Source organism: Colletotrichum abscissum (assembly GCF_030869225.1).
Source record: "Colletotrichum abscissum strain IMI 504890 chromosome Unknown Scaffold_22.1, whole genome shotgun sequence".
NCBI classification, from domain to species: Eukaryota; Fungi; Ascomycota; class Sordariomycetes; order Glomerellales; family Glomerellaceae; genus Colletotrichum; species Colletotrichum abscissum.
The window spans coordinates 602,950-617,368 of record NW_026850121.1 but is presented as its reverse complement, the minus strand read 5'-3'; the positions used below and the strand labels follow the sequence as shown (position 1 = coordinate 617,368).

Sequence of the window (14,419 nt, the reverse complement as noted above, 5' to 3'; positions counted from 1 at the left end):
TCTGCGGCTGGGGCTGGCCGCTGCTGTGACTTGCACCATCCGCAAACAGATGTTCCTGGAGGCTTTCTTGTTGTTCTGGTTTCGCCACGCGCGAAAGATTTTTTATTTGGAAATTGCAGTCGGCGAATTGTGTGTTTAGATGAGACTGATCCGACGCACGACAAGGTGAGGGTGACCTGCCAACCGCCGTGTGTCTCTCACACACACACTTTGCTTGGGGGTTGCTGGTGTAAGGTTGTGCCAGTCAGTGTGTCCTGTGTGCGAGAAGCCGTTTGTTGGTACCGTTACTACAGAGCAAGGCCGTCGACGGGGAGACTGGCACCTGTGACTTTCTCTCATCTTTCGCCCACGTCGTCCATCCCATCTCATCCCATCAATCTCTGACCGTTATTTGGTCCACTGTTCCATTCCTGCTTCGGCCTTGGCTGGGCGTAAGGTAACGTGGGATTGCTAGACGCAGTACTTGCGTTTGCGCGCGTGCTTGTGTGCGGCGGTGCGCTCGGAAACCGTGGGGATAGTCCTGTTCGTGTATGTAGGTCACGTTCTCTTTGCACTGCGCTCGGCGTTGAGGTGAGCAGAAAGAAGCTCAGCAGAGGCAGCCAATGTCACTACCATGACCACTGCCACTGCCTCTCTGCCTCTTTGCCAACGCGGGAGAGAAACACCACCAGCGCCAATGCCGTCCTCTCCACAATAGTCCTCGGCGCAGTGGCCGTAGATTCGCAGGCCCCCTCCACACCATCGCTTGCACGGCTTCGCTTTGCCCTGCTTCTTTGCCATCGCCGACGTCAAATCCCCGTCTGTTCCCACCCGGTCGACCCCGGGACCAGACCCAGATAATATTCATTAGTTCTGATTCTCCAGTCTCCATTCTCACTTCTCCAGGCCCTCTCATTCGATCACCTGAGGCCCACGAGCCCGCCTTTTCTCTCACCTCACCGGTAACGCCTTGTTCGGGGACAGACCCTGGGAAAAAGCCGCAACATCAACAAAACATATCCGCTTCCTTGTAAACAAACCCAACCCAGTCAGTCAGCCAGAGATATAGCGAAAAGAAACGCAAGTCGACCGCGCTCCCTGGGGCAAGACACTCCGGAAGCAACCTCTGGAACGCTGAGCCGTCTGGGCCTGTCCTGAGAGCCCGTAACCTTAAAAACCCGGCGTGCTAAAGGTTCCAAACGACGCCACACCACTGCTTCCGCTTTAGAAAGGTAACCCCTCCTTCTTCCATGTCAAAGTCTCGCGCTCCAGCTCGGTGCACTCGATCCTTCTCCGGGCGCATTTCTTGGTCTCCCCCACGTGCTCCATGCCAGTTGGGAAAGGAATGAGGCTGATTCAGGCGTAGCCAAGCGGGTTGCGGATGCTCGGCGCACTTTTTGGCGGTGGCCTGGGCTCGCTGTTTCCTGGTGCCGATGCGGACGGTCGGTGTTGGCCCTTGTGCAACTTGAACTTGCTTGGGGTGTCTTGTCACTCTTGTGTCTCGTTTCCCCATTTTCGTTTTCCCTCCCCTCATCTTGTTTCTCCGCTGGAGTAGGTAGACCGTGTAGCTGTTGTCCACTGCGATTTGCAGCAAGCACTACGGCGACGACGACGTAGCAGCAGCAACAGCAGATGAAGAGGAGTGACGATAACGAGGACGACAACGGCTAGGTCGACGGCAACGGCAACGACAGTCGTTCTTGGCCTACTCGCACTCGGGTTGAGCCGACGAGCTCTTGGCCTTACAGTCGCTGAATCAGTTCTGCGTGGGCAGTGTCTGCTGAAAACGACAAGGTGAGGCAGGCCGAGACGACCGCCACACACTCTTCTCCATCGCTCATCCTATCCCGTCCCATCCCATCCCATCCGCCTGGGGACTCCGCCCATTCCGCTGCGTCAGCCTGTCGCTCCCACCTTTCATCTCGCCCATTAGATAACCCCCCCGGCGCCGCTCATCTCGCTCCCCCTCCCATCTGGGTCCAAGTCTCACCGTATGTTGGATGACATGACCGCCGCTTCTTCGTCTCGGTGGATTTAAATTTGCTCACAGTCACTACCAGACACATCGCGTCGTCTTTGGCATCGAACCATAGCAGCCGTTGTCGCCGCTGCCGTCGCCTTTTGTCGCCATTGCGTGTCTCCCATTGCCCGATCCATGCATCGCGTCCGGTGATCATAGTCGCTTTAAAGAGAGTCGTCTCTGAGAGACTGGGGTGCGGTCTGCGGCCCCGGCCTGCATGGTGTAGGACTCGTCCCGGTCTGGCAGTCTGGCCATCGCCATCACCAACTGGTCAAGAGAAAAGCTTGATCCGTCAAGCAAGCTGCCGCCACCGCGATCGACATCGGCGGCACCAGCACGCGACGCTGTCACCAGTAGAGCGTAGGAAAGGACTGGGACCGAAGCCGGTAACGGTTGCAAGAGGTGCAATCTGCCTGTAAACAACAAGGTCAGCAACGATGACTTCGTACACGGATGTAACGGGCGCTGCGGTGCCGGGCAAATTGTCCAAGTCGCGAAGCAAACCAGTGGTGAAGCCGATACTGAAGAAGCTGTCGCACTCGGAAAAGAACTCGTTGGATTTGGACCGTGGTTGGGATGAGCAGCAGACGATGTTTGGAAACTATGGGAGCAGTTTGGGTGGTGGCAGCCTGGGACGAGAGAGGGAAGGATCTTTTGGGGGAAGGGACGTCAGCTTCAGCATCTCGGCCACCGAACTTCACCATAGCGGCAGCATCAACAACGGAAGGAGCAAATTCTCCCACGCCCGTTCGACCAGCGGCACCTCCCACGTCAGTGTTGCTACAAGTGGCAGTGGCCAGCGAAACGGCAGCTTCGTCCACCCTTTCCAACAAACACCGCGTACCTCAACACCACCTCTCTCGTACGCCAATTCTCTCGCCAGCATCGAACACGCCAACAGCAATAGCAACACCAATATTTCTGCCGGCATTCCTGCTCCCCGCGACTACTCCCCGACAATAACAGAAGACGACGACGATCTGCTCGATCAACATTATTTACATCATCGCAGCAATTATCACCCGCCATTACCCTCATCTTCTGCAATCCCCATCACCAGCAATCCTTCCTCCTCTTCTTACCCCAGGCGACCCTCACTGGCAAGCCGCACTTCCTCTCTATCTGATATCAACAACCATACTGGTCCTCCGTCGTTGCGCATCAACACCAGTCGTACAAATTCAAACACTACCTCATCACGACTAGTCCACGTATCTAGTCACTCGGATATCAACATCTCAGCAGGCAGGCTTTCAGAGTCAGCTGCCCCCAGTAGTACAGCACCTGTACTTTCACCTTTATCCTCAGCTTCACCCTCAACCTCCGTCACTGCCATGTCGCCTCTTCGCACCTCTATCGACGGCTTCCGCCTTCGCTCTCGTTCTGAGCTTGACTCCAACTACCACCAGGAGCGTATCCGCCAGGAGCGCCGCCGCTGGGAGGAGAAGGAGCGTCAGAAGAGTGAGAAGAAAGATAAGAAGGACATGCGCGACCGAGAGCGTGCCGACTTCAAAGAGGCACAGCGCTATGAGCGTGAGCAGCACCAGATGATGAAGAGAGAGGCAAAGGAGGCTGCCCGAAAGCAGAGCTTCTCCCACAGCACCCGTAACAGCTCCAGCGACATTATCCGCCCTTCCATCAGTCGCAAGAAGACTCCCTCGGATGCCAAGAAGGCCACTACCGATGCTGAGAAGCTGGCCATGGGTGCCCAGGGCGACGTTGGATTTGCCAGCCGCAACTATGCCAGCACCAACCAGGGTCAAGAGCCTGTTGCTGATGAGCTCATGTTCGAAGGTCCCCGTCGCTCCCAGACTGCCAAGCGCAAGACGCAGGGTGCCTGGACGAGCTTCGTTCTTTGGTTCCGGACTAGAATTCTGCGCCTCCAGACCAACATGGCCAAGAAATAAAGAGCTGTTCAGAAGAAAGCACTCTCTCGGCCAACGCCTGCCATCTTCGCCCCTTGTTCACCTCAGCGTCATCTTGGGGCTCACCGCCCAGTCCGTATTCTCCCGCCACATCGCACAACATGGTACACAACAACTCCGAGCATGAATGAGACGGATCCTTTCATCATGACAACGGGCGGGCAAGGCAGCCCTTGTCCCACTGCATTTTACCTTTCATCATATACCCTAAGCCCCAAGACAACCCATCAACAAAACCACCCTACCTCTTTTCACGACACCACCAGATGCCTTTGCAGAGGCCAGGGCTTCTTTGAACATTTTTACGCTCTCAACAACACCCACGATTATGACCAGCATTCAGACGAATTTCCGGACATGGGCTGATGAGCAAGAAGGAAAAGAAAAAAGGATTTTCACTTCCTTCGTTTTTTACGGAACTCGGATTGGCATGGCGTTTGGGATTTTTCAGTTTTTTGTATCTCATCATTTTCCCTCTCTCTTTTTCTCTCTCTGGTATGACACCCCTCAGGAAACATGGGAGAACCACTCGTTTGGCTGCCGTGGGAAACGGCATGGACATAGGGATTGGGAAGAAACCTTGGGCCCTCGTGGGCTTCTTGGAGGAAACTTCCAATCAGGGGAACGGCGTCTTGGTTCCGAGCGAGCGAGCGAGCGAAATGGGCATCTGGCCAGAAAACAGCTTATTCCTACGGGAACAGCGCGGCCGTATGTAGAAGTACAGAGTCAAAAATGGGAATGGCTCCTTTCCTCGTCACTGAGTGCTCCATGAAGTGTGAAATTATGTGACAAATGCTCTCAAAAATCTGCAATATCGTGACCAAAGCTTAGTGGAATCCGAACGAACTCGAATTGAGATGTGGAGAAAGACGCATGCACCTGCATGAGAGCCTAGTCTATGCCTCGCCAATTCGGAAATGCATGTGAAGTTCACTTTTCTGGAAACAATTCCTCGACGGCAGTCTACGGAAACTAGCTCATAGCGGGATGGCGGGGTAAGGAAGAAGAAAAAAAAAGATTGCCAAAACAAGACGGCTCGATGCTCCCTTCCCTCTAGCGCCCTCCCGAGGCAGTGGCGATCGTGCCATCGTGGGAGTGTGCAAACCATGGGATCCCGGGGTAAAGATTCGCGGGAGTCAGGACAGAATTGCGATGGCGCGGTTTCGATCATGTCGTATCTTTAGTTTGAGGCGTTTCCTAGACAGTCTATATGATGTGCAAATATATCTTGAACAGGACCCTACATGCAGACTGAAAAAAAGTAAGGTAGGGTACCTTACCCAACTGGCTTTTCTTTTTTGTCGTAAGTGAGAAGAGAAAAACAAGAAAAAAAAATACTCCGCGGATGTATCCGTAGTCGGGACTCGGAAGGCGCCAAAGACTTTTTTTTTTTGCGCCTTCTTCAGGTCGCGTGCGCCTCGAGGTGTCTTGACCGACGGGAGATCGGCTTGTGTGTGGGGTTGGGAAGGTGGCCCCGACGCGACTGCAACGCTGCACGCACCGAGGTTCCTTATCTCTCTGTCATATCGATAAGATAAGGTGATCCGTCCGGATGGAACGGGATGTTGATCCCCTTCGATAGCGATAAGGCGAGGAACCCCGTACGCGGGCCCGCAGACCGCTCCTTTGCGCATCTTACACTGGCAGAAACAACAACTTTGACAGAGCAGTAACCCCAAAAATTCGGACCCTTTCTAGTGCTCGCTTTGATTCTTCCAGGCCCTTGCGAGTCGAGGAAACTTGTCAGATTTTCGATATCTATTCGATGTCTATTCGCAGAGAATCCAGCTGGATGGGCACAAGCCTTCCTTACCTTACGCAGTACGTCTTACGTGATGTGCATTCGGACTCTGGCGGGGGTCTTTAGCTGGTCTAGCGAATAAAACGAGTCAATTGGGACCTGCCCGCACATCAACTGCGCGGCCAATAGCAACACGGGCTCTCGAAGGGAATGTCATCAAAGCACGAGATAGGCAGCGCCGCCGTTCCTCTCCCCAGTCCCCACACCTTTGGCACCAGAACTCGACTAGAGATGCCGAGGCATATGAAGCTGCTCGTGACGTCTGCGAGTGTCAAACGTACCTTGCTTTTAAGTCTTGACACTGGGCAGGGAAGATCGGTCGACCGGCGATACCTTGGCAAGTTATTAGCCCCAGGAACTCTTGGGAAAATGGGGCTTTCAGCTGCTGGGAACCACCTTTACTTTGTAGAGAAGAGAGCTTGCAGTGTGCGCTGCATCGCGCTGATCCGAGCTCCCGCGCGGGTCCCGAAACCTGAAAGGCTTTCTCGCTCTACGGAATACCTATGCTGAACAGGTTTCTACCCTCAGTACTCAGCAGCAGCATCACCACCGCAGACATCTGAGGTAAGGTAAGACGAGCTAACGCAAGGGAGCCCTCCACACCTCCCCTCCTTACCTTAGTCCGACGTGATTACGGAGTGATGGAAGGGAAGGAACGACAGTAGTCCGAACAGAGAGTACTTCGAATTTGCTCCGCTTCGCTTATCCGTTTCGTTTCAACTTTTGCTCGCCCTCAACCTCCAAAATCGTCCGAGTGTCCGCTCCTCAGAAGCTACAGATACCTTACTCTATCCGTACTCCGTAGTCTCCAAGGCCAAAGCTCCTAGCCTAGGTAGGGTCCCTCTCTGTTGCTTCTTCACCCAACAACAACCCCCCTGAAACTCTAAATTCACTCAGCCGAGCTTGACCTTCCCCCAAAAGGGTCCCCTCAACGTCCCTTTCCAACGGCTTCTGATCCTGCTATCCAGGTTTTGAGACTTTTCTTTCATCTACTTTAGCTCTGCTTCGACGTTTTCGTATAGCTCCAACTCCTCTTCCTTCATAACACGTCGGCTGGTCCAAAAGACACTCATCCTTGACCAACTGCCTCGGCGTCCGTGTCAATTGCTGTCCACGACGTCAAGACACCAAATCAGCTCCAAAAACCGGGGAGCAACTTCACAGTCCGACGAAATACACAATGGCTCCGAACCGCAAATATGCCAATTACCCCGGTGCCCGCGAGGCGCCGACGCAAGTAAAAACAGAGACCCAAAAGGAGGATCAGAACCCCGTCCTCCGCGGCTGGCCTCTTGTGGCGGGTGCAACAGCGTACGTATTGAGCCTCACTCACATGCTAGCTCATGAGCTGATCCATTCTACATAGACTCGCCAACTCCGGCGTCATCCAGCGCTTCTTCTGGCGCAACGCCAAGTTTGGCTCCATCAGAGACCTTCCCGGCCTCGTCGATTATAGATACCGCTTTCAGGTCCGTCTAGTTCTTCCCAACCTCCTGCTCACTGCTGAGCTTCAAAGGACACCTGCAATCTAATCTCCACGCCGCTAACACTCATTGCCAGCCCGATGTACTCGTCCTCTCCGAGACAGGATCCCACCCGGAACCCCTTGCGCTCACCAAGGACCTGACAACCCCGGCACCGCAAGACCAACCAGGCCGCTATCTGTCCAGCGCAGATTACCAAGCCCTCTACGCCTCAGGAGCCGTCACCCCGCTGGACGTGGTCCAGTCACTGTTGCCCCTGATCCGGCGCGCAGAGGGTCACCCCCCACCCGAGACGGGACCCTACGCAAACGCCTGGGTGGCGTCCCACGGCCGCGAGGACCTCGCCATCGACGCAGCCCGCGCCTCCACGGAGCGGTGGAAGCAAGGCAAAACCTTGGGACCCCTCGACGGCGTCCCCATCGGTGTCAAGGATGACTGCGACGTCAAGGGCTACGTCAGCCACAATGGAATGCAGTACCGCCCCGACCTGCCGTGGTTCAAGGCCGCCGACAAGACGATATGGCCTGTACAGCAGCTTGAGGCCGCTGGCGCCATCGTCTTGGGCAAGAACGCCATGCATGAGCTGGGAGGAGGTTCGTATTGCCGCTCCCTATCAAAACTTGCCAGAACAAAGCTGACATGAGACCCTGCAGATACCAACGGTTGCAACGTGAGTAGAAGATACGGCGTTTCACGAGACGGAATCTTCGTAAACCCTTGGTTCAACAGCTGACCTTATGAAAACAGCCCCGTTGGGGAACCCCCACAAACTGGCACAACAAATCGTACTACCCCGGCGGTTCCTCCTCCGGAGCCGGCTCCGCCCTTGGCGCCGGCATAGTCCCCATCGCAATCGGCACCGACGCCGGCGGCTCCATCCGCATCCCGAGTTCCTTCAACTCCGTCTACGGCCTGAAGCCCTCCCACCACCGCACAATGGCAATGAACTCGTCGGTCTGCGTAGTCGGGCCCCTCGCCGCCACCGTCGCCGACCTCACAATCACCTACCGCCTCATGTCCCGCCCCAACCCAGACGACCCCATCCAAGGGCTCTACACCCCCTCCCCGGCACTCTCCCCCTCCTCCCCGAAACTCATCGGCATCGATGAGGCGTGGTGGTCCCGCGCAGACCCGTCCGTCGCCAAAGTCTGCCGCCGCGCCGTGGACCACTTCAAATCACAGGGATACACCGTCGTTCCCATCAAGATCCCCTACCTCCGCGAGATCCAGCTCATGCACTCGGCCACCTGCGTCACCGAGATGCAGGACCTCGCCCGCCACCGCCACCCGGACCCGGACCAGTGGCAGTCCATAATCAACCACGCCAACAAGATCACAATGTCCGTCGGCACGCAGACGCCCGCGGGCGACTACATGAAGTACGCCCAGCTCCGCGACCTGCTGATGAAGCACGTCGCCTGGCTCTACGAGCAGAACCCGGGCATGCTCATCGTCACGCCAACCACCCCTCTGCCCGGCTGGCCCCGCCAGCCCGGCGACGACGCGTACGGCGTCTCTGATGCCAACACCACCATTGCAAATATGAGCTACGTCTACGTCGCCAACGTGAGCGGGTGTCCCGCCGTCACGGCGCCTGTGGGCTACGTCGATCCCGTACAGGGCGAAGGTAAGGTTCCCATTGGGCTCATGGCTATGGCGGAGTGGGGTTGCGAGGAGCAGCTTCTCGGCTGGGCGAAGGAGGCCGAGACGTATTTGATCGCGGAGGGGCGGCAGAGGCCCGAGGGGTGGGTGGATGTTGTCGAGGTTGCCAAGAATGGCGGCCTCGAGGCGAAGAAGAACATCTAAGAGGGCCAAAGGAAGCGAATTCCGAGAGAAAAGGATGCGGCAGATCGTCTGTTCGCTTGATGAGTATCAGAAAACCAATGTAATCCTACCTCAGTACCTCTAGCCTGCAAGAAATCTAATCATGATGATGAATCAAGCACGGAATACTTCTATAGGGTCTTGATATAATTCATTTCATTTTCATTGTCGTGCCCTTTGTGGGTTTCCCCGTGCTTTATCCGCACCTAATCCATAAATCATTGACAGGCACTTTATTTCATAAACTTGGACGCCAGGCCCATGATACCGCCCTGCTGCTGTCCTTGACTCTTGAAGTACATCTTGAGCGCCATCTCCCCCGCCTGCTGGATGGCGGACTCCTTGCTCGTGCCGTCGGCGACTTTACCCTGGGACTGGCGCTGGTCAAAGAGCTATTGGGGAGAGTAGCGGGGGTTAGTTACATTGCACTCGTTCTACTCCTCCACCCCGACGGGAGGACGGTTTGGTCAGGGGAATTAAAGTAGACGCGTAGACGGATATGTAGGTGTAGACGAAGGTGTAGGTGTAAGTGTAGGTGTAGAGGGGAAAGGAGAGAGAAACTCACCCGACTGGCCTCGGCCATGGCGAGACCGGCGAACCCGCCCTGGGACTGCTTCTGTCCGCCCGTCTGCCCGCTCGAGAACATCTTGAGCGCCTGCATCGCGGCCGCGGCGCCGAGACCCTTGTCGTCTGCCTTTTCGTCGTCGTCGTCGTCGCCAAAGTATTTCTTGTGCTTGTTGACGGCCTCTGTTGGTACTCTAGATCAGTACTGGTATCATGGTGTAGATGAGCATTTCTTCTCTCTCTTTCTCTCTCTCTTTAATTTTCACTCTCTCCTGTTTTCGGCACCATGGTGCTATTGCCAGTAGAAAAGAAGTGTAAAAGGGGATATAGGGTAGTGACATCCAAAAAAGACAGAAACCAACGCACCATCCTCATCAATATCCTCGTTCCTCAACTGTCCCTTCTTCTGCGTCAAGGCGCCAAGCACACTCGAAAACAGATCCGTATCGCCGTGCGACCCCGCGTGGCGCGAGGCCTCGTTGGCGGCGTGGCGGTAATCGTCCTCGTCCTCGTCGTCGGCGAAGGCTCCGGCGCCGGCGGGGTAGTTGCCTCCGTGGGACTCTGTTTTTGCACATGGGTTGATTAGCTAGCTGGCTCTTGAACTCTCAATTTCTCTCTCTGCCAGTTAATTACACGCAGCTGATCAAATCAAGCAATTTGACTGACACCCCCCAAGTGTAACGGGAACTCGGTCCGATTGGAAAAATGAGATGAAAAGATTTCAGCAAGGAGAAGAAAACTTACTGTCGCCGCCGGGAAGTGGTTGACCTAGATTTCCAGCATCATAATCAGTCAAAAGCTTCTTTCCCAGTCTCTTTAACCTTTGGTGATATTCAGGGGCAGGGGCGGGGTTAAGATCCGGGACAGCGGGGTACCAAGGTATCCCAATGGAGGGGCACCAGAGCTTGTAAAGGGCGGCGAGAACGAGCACACATACCGTAGCCCTGTTGCTGGTGCTGCTTGGGCTTATCGTCGTCCTTGGCGAGGTACTCTTGCGCGGCGTTCATGAGCTTGTCCATTGTGAAGAAGCTTGTCGTAGCTTGATGATGATGATGATGGGTAATGATGTAATAGTGTGGGGGTTCTTGGGGTAGAGAACGCTTAGTCTTGCAAGAAGTGAAGAAAAGAGAGAAGAGATGAAGGAGAGAGGAAAGATGACGCGAACGAGAAGAATTAAAAGCGTAAGTAAGGCAGGCCCAGGTTTTGATAGCTCTTTGTAAATAGCACAGGCGAGCCACGTCTCCGCATCACCAAGCGGGCGATCAACTGTCTCAGGAGCCCTGAGCTGGCCATGCATCATTGCATGCCCCCTCCAAATCCAGAAGCAACGTCGAATCAGAATCGAACGGCATCCAATGAATCTGTGGCAGACTGTTGATTTGGTCTGATAGGCCTCCCGGTTCACAGCCACAATCAACAACCTGAGCAGCACAGGCGGTAGAATGGAACCACTAAGAACACATCCTGTAAGGTATGGAGCAGGCTAGCTGTACATGGGGAGGGGACCACAAGCCCACGGGCCGTCCATAGACTACTCATGTCGGTAGTGCAACTCAAATGACGCAGCTCGATGCTTACACACGTCGGAGCAGGCGATACAATGTGTGCAGTCGTTAAGAACCGGGCCAGATGTTTTGGTGAGGTGAGGTGTTTGGGCTCCATGGGCGGTGCCTTGGCAAGTGCTCCTCAGTTGGACCCTGAAGTAGCCCCTCACAGGGTAGGTACCCCTCCACAGCTGATCCGCCCCGACAGCGGGGTCCTTTCTGTGAGAGGCCCCCCGCCTGGATGATCAACGGAACCTAGCACGTTTGGTTGTTGCTTAGGTACCTTAGCTTCCTATGTCTCACCCACAGTAGCAAGCTCTACACACCCTCGCAAAGCAGTCGCGCAGCGTAAGGTAGTGGCTGCAATTCATTCGCGCGGGGATGGCCTGAGTCGCTTCTATGCAAGGACGAAGCCTGCCAAGCTGTGTGTAGAGCTCCAGGGCGAACGACCTGTTTCAGGAAACCCCCGGGCTTTCATGTGTCAACGCCAGTCGATGGATGGCCATGGACGCGTGAACGAGGCGAATTCGGGTCTGGAACGGATGTAATACTCTGCAATCAACTCAGATCCCGAGCGTGGCAGCCTGGATTCGACGGTACGCCTCTGCCGCGGGAAGAAACTGGAGAGGCAAGCTGTGGCTGAGGTAGCCAGTCAATGCCAAATGCTGATCCGCTTCGGAACACCAGGCACGACGCGATGCCTGCCGCCCGCCGATAGCCAGGCTACACCTCCTAGCCGGTACTGGGGTCGAATCTTGACCGCCGGCCGAACTGCGATAAACAGGACCGCACGTCCGGGTAGGTCCCGCCCGAGCCGCTGCGGACATCAACTGCGTCTGACTCGCCTGACCGGATGATCACCCCGTCGGTTGAAGCAACATGGCTTGAAATAGATTCTGCTGTTGGAAACTGCTCTTGCCAAAATTACGACCTTCCTCCTTCCCATGACCTAATTGTCTTCAGGTATCTTGATTGCTGTGAAATAACAAAGCTGGAAACATGGCAAACAGCTGCATGTCCGTCAAAGTTGATATCCTGCGCCATGCCGTCTTCCAGACGCCAACTCCGGTGCATGTGGAATGACCACGCCCAGGGCAGTCCTCGTGGGCACTTGCCGACCAATGCGCCAGTGGTGACTCATTAAAACTTAACCTCCGCCATGCTCGACTTGCAACGATCCTGAGTGATGAGCGTTGTTGTTACCGTGTCGATTCTTCTTTTCCTTCTTGGCCCATCTAAGGCCACACGCGTTGCATAATGTTTTCGGTCCACTAGGGCCTTTGCGCCATTCCGGAGAATCCAGGGTACCTATTCAGATCATCATCGTTAGCCGGTGTGCTGCGTGCATCCTGCCATACCAAGCAGCCTGCAAGCCGCACCCAAGTTGGAGCTTACCACAATCCGTGCAGACATATTCCTCCGAAGTCTTGAGCTTCTTCTTCTTGTCACCTGTCCGAGGGTCCCGGTCCTGTGGAATCGCAATGCCCGCGTCTCCCTTGATCAAGGTCGGACTCGCGTTGCCTGTTGTGATGCCGCGGCTCCTCTCGCCCTCGATGTATCTCAGTCCGGTCAACATCTCAATGGTATCAGTGTGTGAGTTCCCTTCATATCTGGCCATCTTGTCCTTTAGTGAATCCGGGCGGCTCCCCGCAACACCCTCCAGTGCTTCGCGTGTAAGCGCAACGTTGAGGGCTGATGACCTGTCGCCCCCGTCACCGGCCCGAGATATGGCGCTCGGGGCGGATGTCATTGTGGTTTCTGATGGTGTTACGTCCGACCTGCCTTCCTGGCTCTGGAGCCACTGCCTCTGTGATTCTTCATTCTCCATGTCTTCCTCCTTGCGCAGCTCAGCAATGCGCCTCCTTAAACGTTCGTTCTCAATCTTGTGTTCCAGGAATGAGTCCAGCAAGCCAGCATTTTTTGTTGGATACGGGCGCGACATCATGAAGACGGCTTGGCAAAACGGCGTTTGATTGTGTGGGTTCGGCGCAAACTTGGACGCGGCGATGTGGGCGTGACCGACCGACTCGAAAATGGCGTATTTACCATCCTTCTTCTTTAGCCTGAAAAACAAGCGTAGCGGGTTTCCTGATGCTATAGACTCGTTTAGCTCGGCGACGTAGACGCCCTGGTCGTCAGGGTGAACGAGTTCCTTGAGGAACGTGTCGAGGATTTCGTCGGCGGTATAACCCGTAAGATTTAGAATGCTCGGGGAGACGAAACGTATGCGACCATTGGCGTCGAGTATCTGGAGAAAGTCTTTAAGCTCTTCGACGACCTTTGCTGGCCAGTTGCGCCTCTTTGTGAATTCGGTGAGGGTGCTGCCGGCCTGCTGCAAAGCCTGCGAATTGAAGCCGCTCGAAGGCATGGGGCCCCCACCAACAACGCTGGAGGTATCGTCGCCATTGTTGGAGTAATTGTTATTCATGGAAGGGGTATCGTCGGGGAGGCCGTCAGGCATTGGTGTATTGCCGACAAAGTTGAAGGTAGACATGGCGTTCTCGTCGTTGGGGTTGTCGACGCTCATGGACATGGCGTCAAAGCTTCCGTAGACTGTCGAGTCCAGGAGAGACGACATGATGTTGGGGTCGGCTTCCGCCATCTGCATTGCGTCAGCGCGTTGTTGGAGCGGTCTGTAGCGAATTGTAGTAATGGGGGTGGTTTCTCAAAACGATGCGCCGGGGGGTCTGGCGGGTCAGAGGTCGGGAAGGGTGACAGAGAGGAGAGGTAAGCGAGGCGGTCGAGGGGAAGAAAATGAGTTATCAGATCAGGAGGAGGAGCATGGTTAGGAAAGCGGGCGGAACGAACAGCTTCAAAGGCGGAATAGGCATCTTGGGGCCCAAAGCCAAGAAAATTGGTTGGAGGCTGAGGTGGTCCGTGAGACATGGTTGCGGTACTGTTCCGATACTGGCCCTGACGGCTTCTAACAAAGGCATTGGCGATTTGAGGGGGCTGACTTGATCCCGATGCACGGGAAGTGTGCCCGGGGGGAGCAGAATGCGGTCCCGTTCACCTGGCGGCCAATGTAAGGCGGTAGGCACTGCAAATCGGCTGGGTCTATTCGCAAGGTATGTACCGTCTCGTGCGTCTGTTGGCAAGTCAAACTGCGATAAGATGGTTGCTTGCGCCTGTGGCTGGAGCGAGGACCAGGTTCGAACTGGGGCCAATGCCAGGTACAACCAGCAGTAGCTTACTGGGTGTGCAACAACGGTGAGCTGTGAAAGCGCGAGAGAGTGAGCTCGTTGGTCTAAGTCGCGAGGACCGTCGTATGGGTATGA

General features: G+C 55.4%; 5 protein-coding genes across 5 annotated transcripts; 3 read left to right on the top strand and 2 right to left on the bottom strand.

Moving 5' to 3' along the window:
• Nucleotides 1–2,436: 2,436 nt before the first annotated feature.
• CABS01_09381 (uncharacterized protein) lies at nt 2,437–3,906 on the top strand (the record flags this gene model as incomplete). Its single annotated transcript, XM_060542738.1, has 1 exon — nt 2,437–3,906. The coding sequence occupies one exon, from the start codon at nt 2,437–2,439 to the stop codon at nt 3,904–3,906; it is 1,470 nt and encodes a 489-aa protein (XP_060400465.1).
• A 2,050-nt stretch (nt 3,907–5,956) lies between these two features.
• CABS01_09380 (uncharacterized protein) lies at nt 5,957–6,235 on the top strand (the record flags this gene model as incomplete). The annotated part of the gene is made up of 1 exon (XM_060542737.1): nt 5,957–6,235. One exon carries the CDS (start codon nt 5,957–5,959, stop codon nt 6,233–6,235), a length of 279 nt encoding a protein of 92 aa, XP_060400464.1.
• A 670-nt stretch (nt 6,236–6,905) lies between these two features.
• Nucleotides 6,906–9,015, top strand: CABS01_09379 (amidase; the record flags this gene model as incomplete). Its single annotated transcript, XM_060542736.1, has 5 exons — nt 6,906–7,036; nt 7,092–7,194; nt 7,286–7,802; nt 7,863–7,879; nt 7,957–9,015. 5 exons carry the CDS (start codon nt 6,906–6,908, stop codon nt 9,013–9,015), a joined length of 1,827 nt encoding a protein of 608 aa, XP_060400463.1.
• A 251-nt stretch (nt 9,016–9,266) lies between these two features.
• Nucleotides 9,267–10,616, bottom strand: CABS01_09378 (uncharacterized protein; the record flags this gene model as incomplete). The annotated part of the gene is made up of 5 exons (XM_060542735.1): nt 9,267–9,425; nt 9,599–9,780; nt 9,964–10,158; nt 10,342–10,365; nt 10,535–10,616. The coding sequence occupies 5 exons, from the start codon at nt 10,614–10,616 to the stop codon at nt 9,267–9,269; spliced, it is 642 nt and encodes a 213-aa protein (XP_060400462.1).
• Nucleotides 10,617–12,288: 1,672 nt separating this feature from the next.
• On the bottom strand, nt 12,289–13,749 carry CABS01_09377 (GATA zinc finger; the record flags this gene model as incomplete). Its single annotated transcript, XM_060542734.1, has 2 exons — nt 12,289–12,449; nt 12,537–13,749. The coding sequence occupies 2 exons, from the start codon at nt 13,747–13,749 to the stop codon at nt 12,289–12,291; spliced, it is 1,374 nt and encodes a 457-aa protein (XP_060400461.1).
• Nucleotides 13,750–14,419: the final 670 nt, after the last annotated feature.